Genomic DNA, 25,502 nt, shown 5'->3' with positions numbered 1-25,502 from the left:
TATGCAAGTGTGAAGTCACTTATTAAGTTATCTAAGCACTAACATCAACCTGTAGATATAAAAGTAGCTATACAAATATTTTTGTCCTGATCCTGTTTTTTGAGTAAATTCCCATTAATGGAAGTTGAGCAGGCTTGGATTTAACCCTTTGAGGGCATGAAGCTGAAATTTAGGGAAGGAGAAGAGGAATCCACTTTAAAAACTCAACTTGAACAGTGTTTAAGGGGAAAAGCAGTATAGCATTTAAATATTCTAGAAACTTGAGGGGTTTGTAATACAAGCAAGTCTCATCAAGCTAGGACAAGTCTCATCAGCTAGGACAGTAATTACACTCAAATTCAGCTGTTCTGGAAAGAGGATCCGGAATAGTTATGCAAAGCCTATCCATGGAAAGTTTTTTGATCAAGCTTTTACCAGAAAGATTTGCATTGTTCATGTGATTTCGGATTAGGTTGTTGGTGATCAGTCCAGATATGGTTGCTAGATATTGAGGAGACCCTGCAGTAAAACTCCTGTCTTGAAGGAAACTGTTTTACCACTGAATGCTGTTTTTATAGTGAAGTCTGTTTTCTCTTCATGGCCAAAAGACAGAAATCTGGATGTTTAATTCTGTGATTGACTCTTCAGATAGAGTCTTTCCTTTTCCAATATAAATTTAATATTATAGATAAGATTTCCCAGTAATTATGATTAAGAATGTGCATTTTCAAAAAAGACATGGGGGAATTTCCTTGATTCCTGACGGACATCTGAAAGATTTTTGATGAGGGCAGCTGCCTATATTAGAAAAATTACTTCCCTGAACTTCAGCAGGAATACTTCATTCATGTAAACCAAAAGCAGCTCAGTCATCATCTGAGGCAGATTATTATCCTGCTTTAGTAGATGATTGACCTAATCCTGTTAATGATTTCATAGGAAATCCATGGCAAAGCCAGGAACCACATCCCTTCCTTTAAAGATTCATTTCATAGCACTGCAGTTGAAGTGTGCTTGGTTTGGGTTTAGTGGGTTGCCTTTGCTAGGGTATATTTTGTAGTGCAGTGTACAACATACAGCATCTTGTCAGCTGCAAATCGATGCTGGGATGCAGTTGCCGAGAATTACTTGTGCCTGAGCATTATTCTGCACTATTAACTTTGACATTTCTGATTTATGGTTTCCTGTGATGAGACAGTGGCTTCTGTGGCCAGACATGAGAGCCCTTAGGCACTTTTGGAGGCTGAGGATCAGTCTAATGGTTTTGAGAACCATTCTCTGGGCCGTTTCTGCTACAAATTATTGGAAAATTGCTCTTTATGTTCTAAGAACAGAGGCAAAATATTAAGAACAATTTGTTCTCTGCTAACAGGCCAAGCTGGTCCTGTGCTAATATAACAAGAATAAGAAGATGATGCTGTATGACATAATTACATCTTCTAGTACTATTTTTTAACTCCTTGAATAACCTGTATTCCTTTTCCTTAGGAGAATTGCTTGTTTGGCTGTATTTACTGGGGAGAGCCTTTCTGAGACCAGTTCCATGCTAGAAAATGTGAGCCATGAATGCATGGCCACTGAATGAATTTGACCACTCAAAAGGGCAGCAGTTCTTTCTGGTCTTAAGATATCTTCATTTGGGTTATCAGCCCTTTTTGCCAAGTCCCTGTGGAGGCTGCCTTACAGATGTATAGCTTTTTAAAAATTTTATATTCTAGGATCTCTTTGAGGAGTAAGATCTCTTTGAAATTGTAAATTGCTCAGGTGTACTTTTAGCATATGCTTGGTGAATGAACGGAGATTTCTTCCATAAAAATTGTTATTATTTGATAGCCATATTTTACTAAAACAGATTGTCTGAAATACTGTAATTAACAGTTTGGAAAAAAAATATGCTTATCAAACTTGCTCTTTTCTGCCCTTTTATGCAAACCCTTTTCATCTGTAAAGAATGTGTCAAAACTGTGGGCATGTGATGAGTATAGTGAGAAATTATAAAACTATAAACCTAATGGGGAGCTCTGTGCCCCCTAAAACACCCCATTTTCCCCAGCTATAAACTCAAATGACATAGTGAACTGCCACTTTCTTAAAGAATTTGAGGATAGCAAAATGAAAGCAGGAATGATTTTTTAAAATAGCTGTACATGACTGTAGTGGACACTGTAGACATGGGAAAACACGATGATTTCAAATTAAGAGTCTTAATAAATTACATCTCAGGTCACAGCTTTGTAAGGTGTGAGAGGAACAATTGGCTTTTTTTCCCCTAGGCAGTGATGCCTCACATACCCTTTATTCCATGTAATCTGTTGCAGTGGTCTGATCCCTGCTTTGTTTTTAGGTCTGAGTGTAGCAAGGAATTTCCAGCTTGGATTATGGGGTAGAGCCTGTCTGGTGGCACTGGCAGACTGCAGTGGGTCTGTGCTCCTCAGATAATAAGCACCGGTGCCTATAATCTTATTAAATCAGCTGAAAAAAGCATTAGAGGAGTGCCTGTGTTCCATTGCAATGGGCCCTGCTGAGGGACTGTTCTCTTTTGAAAAGCAATTGAAATAGAAAAATGGTGTAATTTGTCTGATTTTACAAATTAGGGACCTCTAGCCCAATGAGATGGGCCAAATATCTTGGCTTTAGGCTTCCCTCTTAATGAAACTTTTAAACTTCAGTGATCTGGCCAACAGCTGAGACTGTAAATCTTTAATTTATCTCATTGCATTTTGTCATGTTAGAGGTTATCATGCAATCCATGGGTGCTAAATGTGCTTTTGAGTCCTATAATTTGAGAGTTAAATGATAAAAAATAAATTCTAGGAGGAAAATCACTGCTGCTTTGCATACTTCCTAAGAACTGCAAAGGATCCCAGTAGATCTGGGGATGTTTGCTATCCAAAAACACATCCTAGAATATCCCACTGCTTCTGTAAAGTACAGAAGACATTGAGAAAGGGATGAGCAGCAGAAGTGAACTAAAGCACACAGGAAAAACCAAAACAGCTAAGTTGGGAAGGAAGGAAGTTTGCAGGGCTGTGAATGTGGGGTGGTGTTTTCCGCTGTGGCTTAAAGGGAGTGTGAAATTGAAGAGGAAATTACAAGCCACGGGGCATGTTGAAAATTGACTTTTTATGAAAATGAGATTGGGAATCTGGGTATGAAGTAGAATCTGGCTAGAACATAGTGGGTGCTTAGCATTTGTAAATTACTTCATACATCTAATATTACATTCCATTTCATAATGGGCAGATTGCCTAAATAAAAAAAGGTAATGGTTTTCCTGAGTTGGAGAATATATTGAAGAGTGGGTAGAAACAGAGCAAGGGAAAAAAGCTGGCAGTGCTGATGTGAGCTGTATATCTGAGAGCTTCATCAAAGATCAGCCAGTGCAGTAGACTCACAGGAAAAGAAAGGTTAAACATGGAGCAGTTCTCTTCTTCACCCCCAGTTTCTGGGCAGAAATGTCAGAGCTGTAGGGTAGTAAAGGAAAAGAGAAGTGATGCTGTCTTTTTGTTTTGAAGAGCATAGAGTGTGCTTTTCCTCATGGCTTAGAAGGGCTGTTTTTGCACCTTCACTTCACTCCTAATCTGTGGGAGATGTTTGCAGTACTGGGGCTCAGTTGGTCAGGAAGAACAGCAGTGCAAGTACTGATAGATGGGTTTGGTGTTTAAACATAACTCCTAATTGGGGTGGGGGGTGTGATTGGGTTTTTTTTTAATGAAAGTGTGCTCTGGAAGGAAAGTAAAACTCCAGAATGAGAAGAGGTAACAGTAGGATGCTGTAGATAGGAAGAAAGAGAAAAGACACATGAGAAATTGCTTCTTTTTTATAATCAGATTGAAAACAAAAGAGATGTATTTGATGTCTGAAATAAATGAAGTAGGGAGTGAATCAGTGATTGCAATTCAGAATCATTCTCCAACCAGAAAAATCACTGAAGAGTTTTGACACTGCAGGTTGTTTTGTTTTTTTTTTAAGGCAGCCTATTAATAAATATTTCTCTGCACACCCTCTATCTAGTCTCTTGAGAGTGGTGCCTGAAAATTATGCATTCTTTTCAAAATATTAACATGAAGGAAGGCTCTCCCTGCAGGACCAAGAGGCCAGCAGTTTTTGTAAGGGGGTAGGGGCAGATGCTGCTCCTGCAGATTTGTCTATTTAATAGAAGTAGACAAATTTCTATTTCTAATGTTCTGTTTAATAGAAAATTAATCAAATTGCACTAAGCTGTAAACCAAAGCACAGTTGCTAGTTTTAGTAGCTCTGTCTCTGAGCTCTTATTTGTTAGTGAAGCACTTGCCCTTTACACTAGAGTAGGTATTTAGGAATTAGATAGGTAGGTAGTTCTTTTATATTCCAAACTATATTATTAGTAGCAAAGTTGATTTACTGCAGTGCATTAATCCTTCATCACTTCTAGATCAATGTTTGCTGTAAGTAACAAATAGGCTGTTCATATTCTCAGGCCCTGTATTACTGCACTTCTGGAATGCAGTTTGCTCAGACCTAAGCATTTTCTATTCAAGTATTTGTATGGTTTGATTCCTTTCCTGATGCATCTGAAAATTAAAGGTACTGGGTCTTTCAGTCTAATAGATTAAACAAAAAGACATCTTCCACTTGCAGGGTTTTTTTAATTGGTAATTATTTGTTTACACAGTTTTTCTAATTAGGAATGACTCTTAACACTTTAACTGGGGAATGTTACTCTGTAAGCAGAGGTTCATTTACATTTCACAAGTTCTTCTTTTGCACTCTTTTCCAAAGCCTTTTGCTCTGAGTTGCTCCCTCGCCACCCTCAGGCCCCCTGGGTTCCTTTCTTTCCCAGACTTCCAGATGAATCTAGTTTTATGTTTGGAGTTTCAGAAATAGCCTTTTCAAGTCTTCAGTCTCATTTTTGCAGTTAGTCAGTGAGGGAGATGTTCAGGCAGAGATTCTCCAGACTGCTGCCTCTGAGAGGAGAGATGTTGGTGGAGTGTGTTAACTTGATATGCCGTGGTTAATTGTTTCTCAAGGCTGTTGCAGGTTTTATTAAAGGCTTGGGGTGATGAAGCTGTAATGAGAATTTTCAAGAAGTTAAGAGGGCGAAGAGCAGTCTTGCATATTACTGCCCATTCATGCAGTGGTTCTGTCTCTGCCACTGTCCTGTCCCCGTTTCCTGCTGCCACTTAGCTCCCTATGAAAATTGCTGCCCTTCATTTCCTAATTACCATTTTTCCTGTAGACATGACCACCTTTTTCTGTTGGAAGTGGTAATGTGGCCCAGAATTTTGCCATTAAAAGTCAGCTTATTCTCTATCTGTTCAGTAAGTGCCTGTTCAACTGTTTTTGTGTGCAGGATATGAACCGGTAATTGGATTTACCGAACTGCAGCTTTGCTTCATTAGCAGAGCTAATATTCTCAGCTACTGTAAAGTTTTTTATTCTTAAATACTGTGAGGGAATTGAAAGTGTACCTAACTATAAATATAGTGTGTGTGACACCCAAAGGATGATGGGGATCAGGAAGCTGCTGGAACACTGGGACAGGCTTCCCGGAGAGGTGGCCAGTGTCCAGAGCCTGCTGGGGTTTAAGTGTCATTTGGAGACAATTTAAGTGTAATTTAGCCCTTAAGAACATCCTTGAGCCTCTTGTCAGCCCTGAAGTTGGACTGGTGATCAGGGTAGGTTCCTTCCCACTGAAATATTCTATTCTTAGGTTTCCTCAGAAGCAGATTGTAAAGTAGTGGGGATTCTACCCCTCTGCATTACAGATGGGTTTTTTTGGCAGCTGTGAGTGAATCCTGTTTTTCCTGTGATATATCTACTGGAAACAAAAAGACTTTTAAATTTTGATGCCATGGTTCTGGAAGCTCTGGAAATAGTCCTTGTAAACAGTAGTTGGAGGCGTTTAATTTAGAATAATTTTAAGGAACTTTTATGGCAGACTTTGAAATTGAAACATATAACCAGGTGAATGTGAAAAATTACATCTCTGAATGAAAATATGTAGAATCTCATCTTGCTGCCTTATGAGAAAATGAGTTTTCCCATGGTCAGTGTACTCTATCTCTTCCTTGCAGGCTTTACTAATAGCAAGATAAAAGCTGTATTTTCACAGGGAATATTAAAACTCTGAATGAAGACAGCAGAAATACCTAATAATTCAAACCTTATCTGGTACAAATTGTAGCAAAACAATATATTACAGAAATTGCATCTGCAATCACATTCTAATGTTTTTGAAGAAAGGATTTGGAATATCTGGCACAAATGAAATATATGCTTTGTTCAGCTTACATAAAATAAGGTTTGCATCCAGTTATTTAGGCAGTGATAGTGCAGCCTCCTTGGGTTAATGACCACAGGGAAGTACAGTGCTAGCCCTGTCTTTTTTCTGCATTTCATGTTCCTGGGCAGAGCTTGGGTTGCTGTTTGCAAAGGCCATTGCTGTTCCCTGAGCTGGAGCAAAAGGAGTTTGTCACACAATTAGTCCCTGACTGGGAGCCTCAGCAAACAGCAAAAGGCTGAACGTGCTGAAGATAGAGCAGAGAATTAGCATCTCCATCCTTTCAAATGCCACTCCTTTGAGGTGCTCTGAACAGTTTGAACTGCTGTGGTCCCTAGCCTGTACTTTGGAAACAGAGAGATGTGAATGTTTTTTGTTACACCCACAGTTCTGTACTGCTGGAGACCCAAACTGCACCCCACTGTGCTTGACAGTGGGGAGTTGATTATTTCACCCTAACAATCAAGATGCAAAAAAGAATCCCAAAAAACAAATGGTCAACACAAATGGATTCAATGGTGATAAATTTTGTGTAGTCTGATCTTATTTTTAAAATGTTAATTTTATTTGATACCTAGTTGTGTAACTGTCAGTGAATATAGGTCTTTCACAATGAGTTCCCTTCAGTTAACAAACAAAAACCAATATTTCCAAATACTTATATTTAGACTCTGTAATTTTGTATACTGTGAAACAGATTTTGTGTATTTCTTTAAAAAAAACCAAACAATAAGGATGGTGTGTGTCTTTTAGTGTTTGTAACAAAACCAGATTTTAGGAAAATCCTCAAAAAGGTAACACCTGTGTAGCTGTGGTGTTTCTTCTCTCCCAGTTTGTCTCTCATCAGCTGCTGCCATCTCAGGGGTGCAGGGTGTTTCTCTTCAGGTCCAAAAAAACTCTAAAAAACCTTGGAGAGTATGCAGGGGCAGTGGGGGCAGTAAAGAATGCAAGAGGATCTACCTCACCAAGGGAAGAGCTGCAGGGAGTGTTATTCACATCAAATTTTCTGCTGGAGAAAATATTTTTTCCCCCTGGAAAGTAACAATTGCTAGGAAGAAAATGGAGTTGGGATATAGAAATAAATGAAACCATGCTGGTCCTTAATTATCATATACTAACTGTGCTTCCTTAGGAGCTTGATGGAAAGCTGAAGAGGTTAAAATAAAACAGGGATGCTTTTTTAGGCTTGTGTTGCATGTTGCCAGACAACTAGAACTAGTATTAAGTCTCTAGATTAGTAAAATCACTTGCCTTGCATAATCATAAATGATTCATGTGGCTTGTAAAAGTCTGTTTAAAAGGATGAAGTGCTGTGTAATTTATGGATTAAGTTTTGCCCTTCAATGCTTGAGAAGCTCATTATAGGGAATTACATTGTGTATTCTGGGAAGAAATTTGACTTATATCACAAATTCATCCTGTACAATGATACAATAGTGACTTAAATTTCTTATTGGAGCATCAAATCTAAAGTTACTCTTCTAGCAAAGCAGGTGAATTTCTCCTTGTCACGGGCAGAGGAGGGCAGGTTCAGGTGTGTTTTGCTACAAGAATGTCCAAGCATAGCTGGTCAGACTGGGTGGTGTGTGTAGTCCTCAAGGATGGAGGGGACACATTCATTACATGGATTTTACCTTGGAATGAGGATATCGCTCATCTCATTGTGTAGGAGATGGATTTGTGGTGGAGCCACTCCTTTGTGTCAGCTTGTGAGGGTTAGACCTGCCCCTTGAATTAAAGCAGTCAGAGTAGGAATCCTGGCAGCCTCAGAAACTGGAGGATAAGCTGCTGTAAATATCTTTACAGTTGACTTTATGTTTGTCTTTTAAGGACAAAATTACAGTATTAATGTCAGTTCTTCAATGCTTTCCCACACCCCATCAGTGCCTGTTGCAGTGTCTGTGATAGGAAAACCAAGAAATGTGTGATGGGTCCTGGGGCAGCCCCTGCCCCTGCTGGGGGTGGTGCTGGGCTTTCCCTGAGCCAGGGCTGCAGGGCTGTTTGCATGGGAGTGGTGAGCCAAGAAATGCACATTCCTGCGGGAGAGATGCTTTTCTCTCGTAGTTGAGACAGTCACAATACCAAGCAAGACACTCCATTTTCAGAAGGCTTCAAACCTGTTTTGATTGTAGCATGAATGCTTTTCACACATTCTTACAAGACTCCCGAGTTTACACTTTACTCATTGGTCAGGAAAGACAAACAAAGTGCTTATTGGAATAGGCAGTTGCAGGTTTCTCCTCTTTTCCTTATTTCTTGGTTTCTATGTCAATGACCATGGTAGAAAATTCTTTCAAGGCTAAACATGGATCCTGTTACCAAACTTCTCTCTGGCTCACAGAAGTCGTTGTAGAACCTCTTCCACACTTTTCCATTGAGAGATCCAGTAAGCTTTGGCCAATATTGCTTTGCTTTTCTTCTTAAATCCTGCTTGCCAGCCTCCTAACTTCACCGGTACCATGGTTTCTGAATGTTTAGATACCAAACCACTTGTGTGCATTTAACAAATATGGAACGCTGACTTGAAGTCCAGATGTGGTCAGCAGCTTTTCATATATATGATAATCACATAGCAAATATTTTGCTTTGAGTCATAACCCATGCAAATAAAGAATATACCTCCTTTTCTTAGCAAAGTAGTTTTCTTTTCAAGGTCTTTGGTTCTGGGAAGTGCAAGCAGTCTAATTGATACGTATTCCTTATGCTCCATCCTTTGATGTTGCCTGGTGATAGTGCTGCCAGGAGCTACTAAACTTGCTGACACTGTTTTCCTGGCTGCACCTGGGAGGCAAACTCATTTTTTGCCCTGTCTGCTTACAGCTTTTCCTTCTGAGCTCTTAAAAATTATTTTTCATCTTGTTACTGAATAACCAGAGGGTGATGCCTTTTGTCAGTGGCAGAGCCATGAATTAATTATTTAATTTTCACAACAGAATTCATACTATCTCCTATCTCACTCTGTTTAAAAAAGATAATTAATCCTGCATATCTTGTTGAAGGTTTAACTTGAGTTAAGTACAAGGGAAAGAAGGTGCAGGCAGCTGTCCTGCGTGCTAAGGCATAGAACCCAAGATTCATTTGTTCTTTTTCACTCAGCCAAGGATAGCAGGAGATTTTAGGGAGTGGGAGAAGAAGCATAAAGTAAAAATGTCCTTTTTTTTTATTTTTTGGGGACTCTTTGCAAGACACAATTAGGTTTACCTGGATTGTGTGGAATTCTTTCAGCCTAGGTGGGATACTGCTCCAGTTCAAGTATGGTACAGACACAAGGGTCCAGTCTGCCTTGTGTGCCAATAAAGTTTTTTTTCAATATTTTTTCAGATCTCTTATTTTCCACTGATCTTTTTTTGGGAGTGAGAGAGGTGAGGATGGCTCTTTGAAGCCTCTCAGTCCTGGGGTGTTGCAGAAGTAGAGACACTCAGGAAGAGGAGGCGGGGTGTACTTATTTTAGATCTCCTGCAGTCCCTGTCTCCTGATGCATCCATTAAGAATTCTGCTGTGCTCTAGAGTGGGAATGCTGTAAACTGAAATCATGAATCCCTGGTGCAAAGGGTGCTGTTTGCTACACTGTGCTCCTCGGGGAGATGGAGAGGTGCTTGTGTTTCACACCACAGTAAAGGCTGGGAATCCTCAAAGTGAACAAAGAGCAGCGAGATTTAAAAGGGGATTTGATGCTTTACAAAAATGCAACACAGCATAACAAATCCTTATTTCATTAAAGGCACTTTATATCAAGGCCTATTTTAAGGGTGTTGTTGATTTTCCTTGTGTCATCGGGGTGTGTCTGTAGAGATTGCCTAGCCTGCTACCATAGCTGGAGCTAACAAACCCTTGCAGGATGCCACTCTGCCCTCCTCATCAGTCTCGTGCTTTCTTTTGTCCTGTCTGAAAGGCAGCCTGTGAGCTGGGGTCTGAATTTCACCCCCTGCCCTTGTGGTGTGTGTCTGAATGAATGAAAGTGCTGCTGGCATGTGAGTGTGCTTTGCTCCCTCCTCCCAGGGAGCACCGGGGCTGGAGCAGCTGTGGAAAAACAGGTTCTCCATGGGTATTATTCCCTTATTCAGCATCAGCAGATTGGAGCAAAGTGCACTTTGAGAAATGAATATTCAAGTGTAATACATTTATTAGCCTAGTAGTTTTGTAAATAAATATTTTACCCCTTTACTAAATCTTGGTCTCGAAGCTCTACATGTGTATCTGCACTGAATGCATCAGGTTCCTTGAAATAAAAGGCTAAGTCTGGGTGTTCAAACCAGAAAGCAAATTTGCCTACTCGTACCTGCATTTTGGAATTGAAGAATTAAAAATAAAAATAAAAAATCTGCTAATTTTGCAGCAAAGTACATGACTTCTGTATGTTTAATTATATTTTTGCAATGTTATGTGGTGTTTCAGTGTAATTACTTTAGGCAGACAAAGTACAAACTGGAATGCTATAGTACTGTGTGAAGAATATATTCCTACTACTCTAAAATAGTTTCTTAAGTGATTTGTTTTTTTTCTGCTTCCCTGTAGATTAAAGCAAAAAATTATGACAAGGTGGAAAAGGTGAGTCATATTAATATATGTAATATATCTCTGTAGCAAGAACAAGTACCTTGTGATTGGGCTAAATCAGATTGAAAAAACTCTGTAGCTGTCATTGAATGTGAAACACAGATAAAAAGTAGTACTAAAGTTGACTTGTTGCTGCCAAGCTCTGATCTGTGAAATGTGCAGGGGGATTTCTCTGCTTCATTCTCTCCAGTTCCCTTGCATAGCATGGAGATGCTTTAAACAAAAGAATGAGTAGTTTAATTTCTTCTTCCTTGTAAATCTCAATCGTAATTAGAAGGGCTATTTAAATTCATTTTGTATAGCTTTAAACGTAGAAACCTAATTTCTGTGTCTGGAATCCTGATCACGTGTTCTTGATGTATTGAACAGTTATTTCAGCGCTGCCTTATGAAGGTTTTACACATTGATTTATGGAAATGTTACCTTTCCTATGTACGAGAAACCAAGGGGAAGCTACCTAGTTACAAGTAAGTTCCCAGAGTTGCTCTGAATTATTCTAGTTTTGTGGTGGATCTCTTCTTGATTTTTGACCAGGGGATGGGGAAGAACCTGGGTGACAAATCTGTCTGGGGATTTTCTGTTGGGGGTTAATATATAATCTGCATTTAGAAAACATTAAAGTCTCTTTAATTGAGCTTGCTGGGTAAAATTGGTTCCTTAGTCTGGATTCCTCTAACAGGATGGGATAAGAGCAGTGGAGGAGCTGGCATATCAATGCCAGTTCCTGCAGATGGGATTGGTGCTTAAGCCAAAAACCTGAAAAACCTGAAACACATTTCTTCTTCATGTCCTTGCCCTCCATGTCCTGTTTAATCTCCACGAAATTCAGCACTGGTTCCAGCTGAGACCAGGAGTGGTAAAGAGTTCAGGAATTGGAGGAAGTTTTAGAATGCATAAAAAAAGTCCTAAAATTTAGGGTGTCAGAATTTTGGGGTATGTTAATCTTCATCCCTTTTCAGTTATTAAATTTTGCTTGTTTATATTCATGTGGGTTGAGTTTCAAGAAAATACCAGTGACTTCCAGCATCTATAAATTGTTTCTTCCCCAGCCCACCATAATTTCTTTGCATAATTTTTTACACTATAATTAGCAAAATGAGTAATGCATTAACAAAGAAAATAAGCAAGAGGCGTTAATTCATTTTTACATGACTGTTTTGAAGCAGTCAGTTTATTCAGTTTGCCTTCCCTCTGTTTCTCCTGTTAATGTGGTCAAGGAGGCAATAAGGTACTGAAGTGTGTTTGAGTAAAGGAAACTAGGAGAAAAGTTGGAGAGAGAAAAAAAGAGCTTTAACTGAAACTTAACCAAGGACATTCTGTAAACATTTTAAATTTGAGGGAAAATACTTGGAATTTGGGGGAAATAAATCGTGTGAAGTATTCTGGGCAGTTTCCACACAAGGGAGCTACTCTTAATTGTCCCATTCTCCTGGAGAATTACAAAAAGTTTCGGGGAACTCAGGGGAAAAAATAAGAAACCATGGGTGCACCTGTCAGCTGAGAAGATGTGGAGAGCAGTTGGTTTCTTCTCAGCTTCATGTTGTATTTGTGGATTTCCACTGACTTGGGGTGGGCCAGGGACTGTTAAAATGCTGGATTGCCACCAGTGAATTTATAATTCTTGAATAAAACAAACAACCAAAACCCCAACATAAGGAATGAATTCCTCTGAATAAGGAATTTAAAGCTATCTGAATACCAATTTTTGCTCTCGCCTGTTGAATATTTCTGATTCCTTGATGTTTGGTTAGAACTTGCTGCACAAAAGAATACTCTTAAATAAAGAATTTTTAAAATACTAAACACTTGCTTTATGGTCTTTGTGGTTCTTTTCCTCAGAGAAAAAATGGCTCAGGCATATGATTTTGCTCTGGATAAGATTGGCATGGAAATCATGTCATACCAGGTATGTTTTCTTAATCAAAACACATTTTATTTCTAACTTTATGACAAGTACAGCTAACCATTGGTTTCACTCTGTGTAATATTTTTTCTCACCTAGATCTGGGTGGATTACATCAATTTTTTGAAAGGCGTGTAAGTACCTGAAAATTAACTTTTTTTAAGCTCAGTTAATGCAATGCTGATGTTCCTGCCAGTTGTGACCTGTCATAGCTGACGTTGCTCTCTCTCCCCACTGTCTAGAGAAGCAGTAGGATCTTATGCAGAAAACCAGAGGATCACAGCTGTCCGTAGGGTTTACCAGCGTGGTTGTGTCAACCCCATGATAAACATAGAGCAGCTCTGGAGAGATTATAACAAATATGAAGAGGTAACCAATAACTGATTCTTTGTGACATTCAGAAAGAAGTAATTATCCTGTAATCAAATATGGGGCCCAAGCCATATCCACTGAACACATATGTATAAAAGAGATGACCAGCAGCACTCCTGAATGATTTTTAAATTTCTTTCAAAGACCCTCCATGAGATTCATTTGACTGTCCTATTTCCCAGTTGGCCCAGTGGAATTGCTGGTAAATGAGTGAGGCCTCACTGGAGCAGCTCAGCTGGCAGTGAGGACTTGTGTCCCCAAGGAGGCACTCCCCTCCTTTCACTTAGAGTCAAATGGCATTCAGCTGGGATGGTTTGGCCTTCCTCCAGGGCATTAAGTTACGTGGTCTCAGTGCTTAAAAATGCTCCTCACCATCCTCCACCTGAAGCCATTCCAGCGCCCTTTCAGGTGAGTCTGCTCCCACACTGCCCTCAGCTCAGCTCTCTGCCCTTTCAGGCCAGTTTGTAGCTGCACCTTTAGAGTGTATTTTTGAGCCCATCTGGTGGCCAAGCAGCCCCAGTCAGCAGCAGTGTGACTGCAAAGCTGATGTGGATGCCCTCGTGCTCAGCACTGCCCAGCAGGGATGCTCATACAGCACTGGTCCTGCTGGTTGTGCACAGGTTGCTGTGGGTCCCTGTGCCCTGAGCAGCAAAGATGGGCCAGTTTCCTTGTTCCTTATGCAAGTTGTGAGCTTGGTGCCCTCTCATGTTGATAAGGCTGTGGTGCTTAGCTGGTGGGAGAACCTCTGGGTAGGAGAACTCCAGGCATCCCCAGCCACGAGCATGTACCATGGCAGCTCATTGCCCCATAGGTGTTTGGGGACACCACTGCTGTCCCCAGGGAGGATGCCCAGGACACACCTTCTCCAGTGTGTTGGGAAAATCCCCAACACAACTTCCCCATAAACCACCCCTTCCCCTCCCACACAGCAAGCAAAGGCTCTCACTGCTGGTTCCTCCTGCTTTCATTGTACGTGGGGAGGCTGCCAAAGCAGTGGCTCAGACCTGTGCAGTTCCCAGCTGAGGCAGCTCTGGCTGACACCTGGAGCTCCAGCAGTCCCTCGGGCTGTTGGAGCTGCTGGGAGCTGAGGGCCAGTGCCCTCAAGCCTGTCCTCTTGTGGCTACACTGACCTCAGGGACAGGGCTGCTGCTCACGGGTTGTCCTGGTGCAGGGAAATCAATGCTCCTCACCAGAAGGGCTCTTTGAGGGGGAGGTGATTGTCCATGTCAGCAGCCCAACAGCACAGAGACTTCATGCAGGTCTCAGTATGGAAAGGTAATGGCCATTTGCTGTAATTTGAGCTTTCCTTCAGCTCAGCTGTAGCCACCAGGGAACAATACCAGCCTGTCAGTCACCAATCTTTAATTAACTAAATGGTCAAAAGTGGTAGAGCTTTTAGGGAGACGTGGCTCAGTGACAAAGTGACAACCTGGCTCACAAACCTGCACGGCTGCTGAGCTGGGAGTTCATCCTGGGAGAGTCCTGCTGTACCCTCAGCCTGGTCCTGGGTTAACTGGGGCATTGTTGGGTTTGTGTGCCACGTGGCCCAGTTTGCTATCCCTGACTGTGCCTTTGTTTCTGCAGTGAGGGCAAAGCTTCCTTTGCTTCCCAGCTCAGGGGCCTCTTTGGACTTGGGCTGAAAGCTGTGCACATCTTCTGCACAGTCCTGGCAACCACACCAGCAAAATGCACCCAGACACAGGCACAGCCAAAGGGTGGCTGCTTTCCCTGCCCAAGAGCAGTTCTTCAAGGCTTTGTCCTTGCCAGGACCCCGTGCCCAGGGCCTGGCTGCCCCCAGCCCCTGCTGCTCTTGCAGAGCAGCACAGCAGAGCCCTCTGCACATGTGTCAGGGTGTCAGGCACTGCTGACACATCTCAGGCCCCTGCTGACAAAGGCAGGCTGTGTGTTGCATGGAACCTCTTCTAAGGGCTGTCACCTCAGGAACAGAGGAGAAAGCAGAGCTCTGAGCCTGGAGGTCGATCCCTGGTACTCCTTGTACAGAAAATCAAATTGCTCGTGTGCTCTCAGTCAGGGAGCTGTCACTGACCATCATTTAAGAGCAAAATTGTAAATCACAAATATGTTCTTCCCACTTTCACCCATAACAGTTCATGTGAAGCTCACTGTATTTTTGAAAGGGGTTAAACATAAGCTGAGGTGCTTCAGGTCACTTGAATTTTAGTAGTGAGTTCATCCTCTGATGTAAGTTCTTGCCCATAGAGTTATTAGGTGAAATAAGTATTTTGAGATTGGTATCTTAAAATAACTTTGTCTTTGCTCACTTTTGCATCCCCTTTCAAGTTCTTTCCTGTATAAAACAAGATTCAGTATGTCCAAAGGGAAATTGCATGTTGCCAATTCCTTTTTTCACCCTTTTCCAGGGCATCAATATTCACTTAGCCAAGAAGATGATCGAGGACAGGAGTAGAGATTATATGAATGCACGACGTGTGGCAAAGGTACAACCTTCTGTTGACTTTTCTTAGTTCCATTTAATTCCACAAACCAGCATTAAACTTGGTTCCTACATCAAATAAAAGTCTGCCAGACTAATAAGGCTGGCATGCTAAAATATTTCCATTTGTTTTAGAAATCATAACCTGAAGTAAGCGTTCAGTGTGTTTAAATTCAAAGCCTTGCTCCTGTTTCAGGAATATGAGACGGTGATGAAGGGCCTGGACCGCAACGCTCCCTCCGTGCCCCCACAAAACACCCCCCAGGAGGCTCAGCAGGTGGACATGTGGAAGAAGTACATCCAGTGGGAAAAGAGCAACCCTCTACGAACAGAAGATCAAACTCTCATAACAAAAAGAGGTAATTAGATGTCTCTAGGGCGTAGAGAATTGTATTTCTCAGCTCCAGCAGGAGCCACGACGTGATTTGGTGTTCAGGGATCATGCTGGAGTAGAAGTTGATCGAGTTCCTTGAATTGTGTGGGTGGTTTTTTATAAAAAAACAATTCGATTTTGCTAAAGCCAAGCTGAAAGTAAGCAATGGATTTTGGGAGATAGTGCTATAGTTGTGTGCCACTGAACCTCTGGTGCAGGTCAGGGAACAGTAGATTGCAGCCTGATTTTATGGCTGCTTTTGAGTGAGCTGTGCTTGTTCCTCTGTGGACAAGGCAGGTTTTAGCTGCTGGTTGTGGTTTGGAAAGTTCCTGGCAGTATGAAGGAACTGCAGCAGTGACCATTGTATTCAAAGCCAATTAGTGTTGATGTTGTCTGATTTATTTGATGAATTTTGCATTCGTGCTTGGGTTGTACAATGGTGGTGCCATTTCCAAGGAGTGTTTCTCTCGTGTTTTGCCCACAGTGATGTTTGCCTATGAGCAGTGTCTCCTGGTGCTGGGCCATCACCCAGACATCTGGTATGAAGCAGCTCAGTACCTTGAGCAGTCCAGCAAGCTGCTGGCTGAGAAAGGGGTAAGCAGCTTGCCACTGGCTTTCTCTTATTTCCTTGCTCTGACATGGTGTGCTCTCAGTTTTTCCTCAGAATCAAGGAGGGGGGTGTGGAAAATAGTTGTGACATGTTCAGAATTTTCAAATGGGGAAACTAAAAATTTTAAGAAAAAAAAAAGTCTGCATTTTAGACAAGAATTGTGAAAAATTGTTACAATCTTGGCCAGTTTTGGACTTGGGGGATTTTTTGGGCCTGATTTTGTGATTCCTTAAGTACTGGGGAGATGATTATCTCTTTGTTGGAGCACTGAATGGAAATTCACTGGGGCTTGTCACACGCAGAAGATATTCTATAAATTGGCCTTTGTTGTCACGGATGCTGAACAATTATATTATTATACTTATTTTATAACAGGACATGAACAATGCTAAACTTTTCAGTGATGAGGCTGCTAATATTTATGAAAGAGCGATCAGCACTTTATTAAAGAAGAATATGCTTCTTTATTTTGCATATGCAGATTATGAAGAGGTGAGCAAAAATAGTGATGTACTGACATTTAAATCCAATTAAATCCCATTAATACTGTCATTTATTTGAAACATACTGAGTACAGAAAATTCTGTAGAATTAATTTACTGATTCTTCTAGATTTATTCTCGTTCAGTGTTTCTGAGATGCAGCTGACAAAATGGAGAGGAAAAGCCCATAATATGAGCTATGAAAATCCACTGTCTTTTCATTTCAATATTGACTGTATTTCTGAAATCATCTTAAGGGTGAAATACCTAAAAATTTCCATTTCCCAGAGTATCTTCACTTTTAAAATGGGCGTCAAGGGCACCTTTCCTGTCTGACTCTTGAGGAGGTGATATTTTTGTTGGCACGGCTGTGACAGAAGATGGGAGCCACCTTGCTGCAGCTCTCTGGAGAAATCTCTTTCCCCAGGCCAACAGCTCAATGTGCAGCCTCCACAAGGAGCAGTGCCCCAGTGGTGTTTATTCCACCAGGAGTAAAGGCTGTTTCCCGCTGGTCAGATGAGGACTGTGGAGTCCTCTCTGGGGTATAGTTTGCCCACTTATTTTCTCATGAAAGAATCTTTCCAAGAAGAACTTCAGGACAACAGACGGGGAGAAAAAGCCTTTGCCTTTAAAAGGAGAATCCTTCCTTGGTTTCCAGTGCAGCCTCCTGTCTGCTGTGTCCTGGTTTTTCAAGGCTGTTTTCACAGTACAGCCTGGAGGGCTGCAGCTGGCAGGGAACAGAATGGACTATTGCAAATGTGTAGGTTGGAGAGTTAAGGAGATGGTTTTCCTACCTATCTGCACATTGCTTTTGGACAGAGGTAAAGGATACAGTCTTTGTATGCCAGACACCTCCAGTGGCAATTCTGCTGCAGCATTACTACATTAGAAAAAGACTTCAGAGACTCGTGAAAAGCGTGTAGGTAACCATTAGTGGGGAATTAATGTGGGAAGTAAAAAATGTCTGCACAAGACAGAATATGCATCTGAGTAAAGGGGCTGACATACACAGTGTTCAGCTAGGGAAAAATGGGAACAGGAAAATTCTAGTTTTGTCTTCAGCTTGAGTTTTGCATTCCGGGAGGTGATCTGAAGGGAGTTACTGAGCAGTGTGTGTTTGCCTTCCCTCAGAGCCGGATGAAGTACGAGAAAGTGCACAGCATCTACAACCGGCTCCTGGCCATCGAGGACATCGACCCCACGCTGGTAAGATCATCCTTAGTGCCTCCACATCCCCATGGATTGGCACCCAGTGCATGCACAGAGTGGGGAAGCACTTACAGGATTCCTTGGGTCACAGGGATGGAGTACTGAGATGGCAGAATTACAATCTTTAATCCATTGAAATGTGCTAAGACATGTGCGCTTTCCTCCTCTCTTTTACAACAAGTAATGAAGATAAAAGATATAAAATATTTCACAAGCAGCCTGTGGCCATGCAGTTTGCAAATAAATCTGCAATGCACCACGTAGGTATCAGAGTGCTGCTGTACCTCTGCTGAGGTGACACGGTGAACACTGTCCATGTGCCAGCTGTGGTGGTGCTGAACAAGTGGTGTCAGAAGTGACCTGCCCTCAAAAGGTTATTTAGTTTATTATAAACAGGCACAACAAAGCATGAGGGGGCAAAAGAAGGTGTGAAGCCTAACACTAAACAGGTCAGTGTCAGAGGAGAGGTATCCATTTACTGACACTTGCCATTCTTTAGAGACACATCCTAATGCTTCCCAAAGGCACTTTTTATGGGAAGCCATGTACCAGTTCCTCCTGCTAAGGAATGCTGCTATTCATGATCTAATTCAGAGTGAAGGAGAGTTGAATCCCAAAGAAATGCAAATCTGCTTGTTTGTCTGAACCGAAGCTCCAGAAGTCTGGTGACATTAAATCTTGATTCTGCTGAAGGGAGGAGAGTGAACTTTCCAAATTGGCTGCTGAATTAAGCAGCACGTTCATTATTTCCTTGATCAGGTATAAATACTTGCAGGCAGGAGGATTTGTATCTTGGATTGTATCATGGACAGTAAAATGCTTCATCAGGCCTTTTGGCTGTTCCTTAGCTTTATGGACATCTTACCTTTATTGGAAAGTTATCATTTTTACAACAAGCCTTGAGTTCTCTGAAGGCACCAGCTGATGTAAATGACATTCATCTCCTTACCTCCCCTTCCTTGAAAAATCGGTGTATTAACTACTGTCTTTTCATGGGATCAGTCTTAGGTATATTCCATTTTTTATTAAAAAAAAAATCTGTAAAAAGGTTTTTAAATCTGTAAAAAGGTGCCTCGGTACCTAAAGCAAAACATCACAGAGGCACAAGACAGCCTTGTTTCTGTTTGGATTCATCTGCTATACTTTGTGAGTCATGATTACTTCAGACATAGTAAGAAACCTTAATGATATCCTGGTGTTCTTTGTTAGCACTGATGCTATTTAAATATTAATGTGCACCTTAGGTTTATATCCAGTACATGAAATTTGCAAGGCGAGCGGAAGGCATTAAATCCGGAAGGACGATATTTAAGAAAGCGAGAGAGGATGCCCGGACCCGCCACCATGTCTATGTTACTGCAGCTTTAATGGAGTATTATTGTAGTAAGGTAACCACAGGTGCTCACCCTGATCCTAAACGAGTGGCAGGAGGCTGCACAGCTCACTGAAGCTAATAACTTTTTTTTTTTTCCCCCCCAATGTTTGCAGGATAAGTCTGTGGCCTTTAAGATTTTTGAGCTAGGGCTGAAAAAATATGGGGACATTCCAGAATATGTACTGGCATATATCGACTACCTTTCCCACCTTAATGGTAAGCTTTGAGCTTTGAGAGGTCTAATGAAGCATTACTCTGTGAGTTTAGGTCCAGGCCGAGTTCTTGGTGTTTAAATTCTTCATGAAGCTCAGCAGTTAAAACCTGCTGGTTTGTCTGAACCGAAGCTCCAGAAGTCTGGTGACATTAAATCTTGATTCTGCTGAAGGGAGGAGAGTGAACTTTCCAAATTGTAACTCACTGGCAGTGTGTACAGCATCTGCTGTGAACAGTGGGAAGTACACTGAGGAATTTAAATCCTGAGGAAAAAGATTTCAAGGAGTTTACAGTCAGCACGAGAGGAGTGAGGGATTAGCTGGTCCTCACTAGGGTGAATTTAAACTCGTTCTCCCCAAGTAGAAGAGATGAGCAAGATGTAAAATCAGTACTGGGCATGCCAGTCATGCTTGGAAGGTGCTGGGGAGCTGCAGTGGAAAGAGCAGGGCACGGGCTGGGGAGACCCGGGCAGGAGCTGGAGGTGGTGGTGGAAGGGCTCTGGGTGGGATTTCCTGGGGCAGGGGCTGAATGGCCTTCTTAAAAAGGAAACCCAAGCTGCTGTGTGGATTCTGCAGCACCAGGCACCATTCATCTGTCAGACTGAAGTTCCTGGGTTTTTCAGGCACTGGGAGTTTAAATATTTTTGAGGGTTTTTTCTCCTGTGAGCTGTAAAATAAGAGATTTTATCTAAGTTAAAGTATATTTAATTTTGCTCTAGGTTATTGAGGGTCTACGTAAATATTGACAATACCTTTCTGGAAGTTGCAATGAGAAAAAAATTATCTTAAAACTCACTAGTTTATTGGTCTATTTTAATAATGCAGCAGAACCCCTGAAACCCAGGAGAACTGATCTCTGAACTGGAAGTGTAGCAGGTGGTGCAGTGCACAGGGCAGGAGCTGGCAGTTTTAGCAACAAACCCACCAACCTCTCCATCCCCCCAGCTGGCAATTTGCAAAGACTGACTGCTTGCTGGGAACCAGGTCCAATAGTTTTGGGAGGACTTCTGAGGACTATACAAGCATATTAATATTGCCCTGATTTTAAAAGGGAAATAACGAATCGAAAGGCCAAATTTAAATTTACCAACATATGCTACTGAGATAGTTCAAGAAAATTGATAAAAGCCCCAGAAATCCTGAGGGGATGCCAGGCAATAGCTGTGCTCTTATAAAAGAACCTGTAGTAGGATAAGTTCGTCACTATCAATAAAAACAGACTCCCAAGGAACAAATTCACATTGGAATTTAACATCAGGAAGGTTTTATGTGGGCACTCGGATCTCTTTATACTTACTGAAATTCAAATCCATGAAAGTCAGCCTTATGCTTGATTCAATGTACACATCTCTTTGAATGGACATATTTTAACTTGTCTTTAATATATTTTACTCAGTGTGATTTCTTTTCCCTTTCTATTTTTAAAGAGGACAACAATACAAGAGTTTTGTTTGAACGTGTTTTAACTTCAGGGAGCCTTCCACCTGAGAAATCTGGGTATGTCTGCAAAAGCAGTTTCACTGCACTGGAAAAGATACATAACCCCTTTCAACCATAAATATCCCAAAGAAATTAGAAACATGAACAGCAGGACAAAATTAGGTACAGATGTTCCTTCCCCTCTTCATGCTGTCCAAAATAGCAACAACTGTGACAGATTTGGGAAAGTCCCTATCCCACTTCTAGTGAAATTCATTAATTTATTGACTTTAAAACCTCACTGATGCAGGATTGTTGAGGGTAGAGTGCAAAATCCTCCTGTACAGGAAGGATTCAGTGGTCTGAGCTGAGAAGGTGAGTCAGGAATTTGTTGAGGAGGGTGCTGAGCATCTCCCAGCCATGAAAATAAAATAGGAAAGGAACCAGAAGGTATTTGGATTAACCACTCACTGCCATATTTTCATAACTACATTTTAAGTTTCTTTCTCAAAAAATGTTCACCAAAGCCTTGCAGTCTGAGGGTTCCCTTCACCATTAGTACTCTGGTAGACAAAAGCATCAAAACTAAGAAATCAAATATGGCACTGCTGTGCATATTTGTTCTGCACTTCAGTTCTGATCTTCTGTGAGAAATATTTTTATACCCAATTTAAAAGTGATGAAACACAAGAGCTTAAAAGCTGAAGCTTCTTCAAAGGTGAACTCCAAAGCTAAAATGAAAGTTGAATCAAGTCCAGAAATATGGTCAGATGTTGCTTAAGTTATATATGAGATTCTCCATGGAGAAATCAGCAGTAGCTATATATATTTTGGGCTGTATAAAATTCTGAAGCGCTGCCTGTGGTGTTCTTGCCAGTTAGAATGTGCTGGTCTGTGCGGAGGAACTAGATCATAATGCATGGTAAAAAGTCCTTCCCGTGTCAGCATCAGAGTGAAGCTGTGTATACAGGATGAGCAGAGTGTTTGATAAAAGCTCACCTCAAATGCTGAAGTCCTTGACACCAGAATTCCTTTCCTTTCTGTAACAAATTCCTTTGCAGTCCACCAGACTGAGAGCTCTTACAGAAACACAGAAGGCACTGGGAGGGCAATGCCTATTTTAGATGCACCTAAAGCAAATAACAGAAATGGCCATGTGCTCCCAGATGGCCTCCTCTGGGTCTGTCCTCTTGTGGGTGTTTAACTGGGCTGTGCTCAGTATTCCTTCCTCCTTCCGTAACTCTCAGTGTCCTCTTCTGTTCCAGGGAAATCTGGGCTCGGTTTTTAGCCTTTGAAAGTAACATTGGGGATCTGGCCAGCATCCTGAAAGTGGAAAAACGGAGGTTTACAGCCTTCAAGGAAGAATATGAAGGCAAAGAAACAGCTCTGCTGGTGGACAGGTACAAGTTCATGGATCTGTACCCTTGCTCTGCCAGCGAGCTGAAGGCCCTTGGTTATAAGGTGAGTGGGTAAGAACACTTCAGTTCACTGTTGTTCTTTTCAGTCCTAGGAATCTTGGGCAATTCTTTGTTTAGGACTTGCCTTATAGTCGTTCCCCTTGCTAGAAAAGCAGGTAAAATAGGCCTCTTCCTCCTCCTCCTCCTCCTCCTCCTGGTCTCGTGGGGCAGTAAAGTGCCAGAGGCCAAGGGCAGAAAGGAGGCAGTACCATCAGTACCAGCTGCAATTTGGGTATTCCTGGTTACCTCTCACCTTCCCATGGAAAGGTCGATGTGTTAATGCCATCACCTTGCAGCTACAGGTCTCCACTCCTCATCTGAGCTCCTTCCAGAACCAGAATTCTGTGGGAAATTTGTAGGATCAGGTCATCTGTATGAAATGTGGCTGGCTGTCCTTCTGCTCTGAGATGGCAGAGCTCCCCTGACTCCACTGGGAGCTGCATCAAACCCCACGTGCTGCAGTGCCACTGTTTGTTGGGAATGGCTGAGGAAAGCTCTTGGCAGGGATCAGTGGTGCCTCTTTTTTCAGCTCTTTCTTAGGGCTAAAGTGCTTTTGCTGCCATGTGGAGTTCAAAGTCTAGGCCAGACCCTGGATCTGGTGGTCTCCTGTTTTGTTTCTAACCACATGCATTTTTACTATTTCAGTCATTTAACACTTTGAGGAATCATTAGAACAGAACAGGATGTTGGTTTACATTTTTGAAGGCTGCCAGAGAAGCAGAAACAGCTGATTGCCATTTGCATGGACAGGAAGAGAAGCCTCAATCCATGCTTCTAAAACAGTGCCTCAGCTTCCACTTACTTCTTACACAGAAAAATAATGTATGGAAAATAGAGATGCCATCAAAGTTAACAAAGCAGCTGCATTGCTGACCATCACAGAGCTGTAAAATAATCTGACAGGAGGAAATCAGATTCACAGTGAGCCACTGAATACTTTTCTTTGAATGCAGTGGGGGAAAAGTTATTTTGAGGTTAGATATGAGCTTACCAACAAGTACATTTTGCTAAGTGCATGCAGGGCAGTGTGTACCTAAGAAGGTGCAGTCCTGCTGCTTGGAATATGCCAAAACATAATCCTGTTTGAACTGATGCCTGCTGACTGCCTTATGCTTTGCTTCTTTTCCAGCTAAAGCAATCTGGGGAATGAAATGAGGGAGAAATGATAGTTGTGAAGGCCTAGTGGTCTGCACCTGTTCACCTAAATCCTCTTAACCTAAAAAGGGAGCCACTCCAAAATGACAAACACACGTTCAGTAACAGAAACAAGTGTTTCCATTCCATTCCATTGGGTCGCTGTGGGATTAAAATCTTTAATGAAACCGTGCAAGTTTTGCCCAGATGGTCTTGTAAGAGGCCATCTGAGATGATAATGAAGACAAAGTGAGAATAAGCAACTGGTGCAGAGCGAGGTTTTGTTCTGTAGTTGAAGGTAGCAATGTGATCCTGCCAAGTTCAGCACTCTCTAATTGGCTTTCACAGGATGTCTCCCGTGCCAAGCTAGCAGCAATAATTCCAGACCCTGTGGTTGCACCTTCCATCGTGCCTGTCCTCAAGGATGAAGTAGACAGGAAACCTGAATATCCCAAACCAGACACCCAGCAGATGATTCCATTTCAGCCAAGACACTTAGCACGTAAGTCAGGCTTCGGGAAGTGGTTGTGTTTCACCTGTGGCGAGTTAGGAACCTGGCTGTTCAGCCAGCCTAATCAGAGGCTTTCCTCTGACTCCTCAGTCATCTAAACCTGTACTTAACTCTCAGGCTGTCATTTCACTGGCTTGCTAAAGGCACATGTGTTTTAATTAATGCCAAGGTCACATGGAAATAAGCACAAGGAGTTTGGGGTCTGGGAAAAGGTAATAAGCTGTTACACACATCACAGAGCAGATGGCTGAGTGAACAATGTGGAATTAGTAGAGGCAGAAGGGACAGGGTACCAATTATTTGTGTCAAATAACAATGCAGTGCAAAAGCAGCTCTGGCCCAGCTGCCTTGCACTGGCTTCACCCAGCTTTTCTCCCCACAGCTCCAGGTTTACATCCTGTCCCGGGCGGGGTATTTCCTGTTCCACCAGCAGCTGTAGTCCTCATGAAGCTCCTGCCACCTCCTATTTGTTTTCAGGTTTGTTTTAAAGAACTCTGAACGTTTCAGAAAGCTGTGGAAGACATTCTGTCATGACAGAACCACAGTGTGTATCACTCTATTGAAAATAACCTTCTAAACTTTTTTTTTTCCTTTGGTAACAAATCAGGGTCCCTTTGTTCAAGTGGATGAGCTCATGGAGATATTCAGAAGATGCAAACTGCCAGACAGTAAGTTACTTGTCCTCTCTGGAGGCTGTGCTAGTGCTGCATAAGACTTGGGTTTACATATGGATATTTCTGTCTAAAACCCAGACCTCATTTACAGATTGTAATTAGTGTTCAAGAGCAGAGGAGATTGCACTGGAATCTGCGTATAGAAGTTTGCACTTTTACCTGGAGGGAGGCAACAAAAAGTCAAAAAACTGCAAATCACCAGCTGCTCTTTAATACATTGGTGGTGTCAACTGAAAGAAAGAAATTAAGATTTTGAGAATACCCTTTAAAGGCAGCATTTCCAGCAGCATTGCAGCTGTAACATCAGATTACAAATTTGCAGCATGGTGAGGGATAACTCTGAGTGCACCTTGTTGCAGTGCATGGCACAAGCTGCAGGCAGTGCTCCTGCAAAGAAGGGAAGGAGGGTTCTGGAACAGAGAAACAGCACAGATCCTACAGCAGATGATAATATGCTACTCTTCACCCTCCTTGTTTAAGGAAAAAAATATCACAGAGAAAGAAATGTAGAATTTAAT

The 25,502-nt window shown here is 41.8% G+C and overlaps 1 protein-coding gene across 1 annotated transcript in view; it reads left to right on the top strand.

Annotated features, from left to right (window-relative positions):
• Window positions 1-25,502, top strand: part of CSTF3 (cleavage stimulation factor subunit 3) — a 48,147-nt gene that overhangs the window by 21,506 nt on the left and 1,139 nt on the right. Inside the window, exons 4-20 of the mRNA XM_038137467.1 lie at window positions 10,757-10,789; window positions 11,168-11,265; window positions 12,638-12,704; window positions 12,801-12,835; window positions 12,944-13,070; window positions 15,455-15,532; window positions 15,725-15,887; window positions 16,386-16,495; window positions 16,887-17,003; window positions 18,125-18,199; window positions 19,447-19,590; window positions 19,691-19,793; window positions 21,217-21,286; window positions 22,474-22,669; window positions 24,148-24,301; window positions 24,693-24,787; window positions 24,918-24,978. Coding sequence (XP_037993395.1) covers window positions 10,757-10,789; window positions 11,168-11,265; window positions 12,638-12,704; window positions 12,801-12,835; window positions 12,944-13,070; window positions 15,455-15,532; window positions 15,725-15,887; window positions 16,386-16,495; window positions 16,887-17,003; window positions 18,125-18,199; window positions 19,447-19,590; window positions 19,691-19,793; window positions 21,217-21,286; window positions 22,474-22,669; window positions 24,148-24,301; window positions 24,693-24,787; window positions 24,918-24,978 — 1,726 coding nt within the window. The remainder of the gene's footprint in view (window positions 1-10,756; window positions 10,790-11,167; window positions 11,266-12,637; window positions 12,705-12,800; window positions 12,836-12,943; window positions 13,071-15,454; window positions 15,533-15,724; window positions 15,888-16,385; window positions 16,496-16,886; window positions 17,004-18,124; window positions 18,200-19,446; window positions 19,591-19,690; window positions 19,794-21,216; window positions 21,287-22,473; window positions 22,670-24,147; window positions 24,302-24,692; window positions 24,788-24,917; window positions 24,979-25,502) is intronic.

This window comes from Motacilla alba, chromosome 5, assembly GCF_015832195.1.
Source record: "Motacilla alba alba isolate MOTALB_02 chromosome 5, Motacilla_alba_V1.0_pri, whole genome shotgun sequence".
Classification (NCBI taxonomy): Eukaryota; Metazoa; Chordata; class Aves; order Passeriformes; family Motacillidae; genus Motacilla; species Motacilla alba.
The sequence above is the reverse complement of the archived record's forward strand: the minus strand, read 5'-3'. Positions and strand labels throughout refer to the sequence as shown.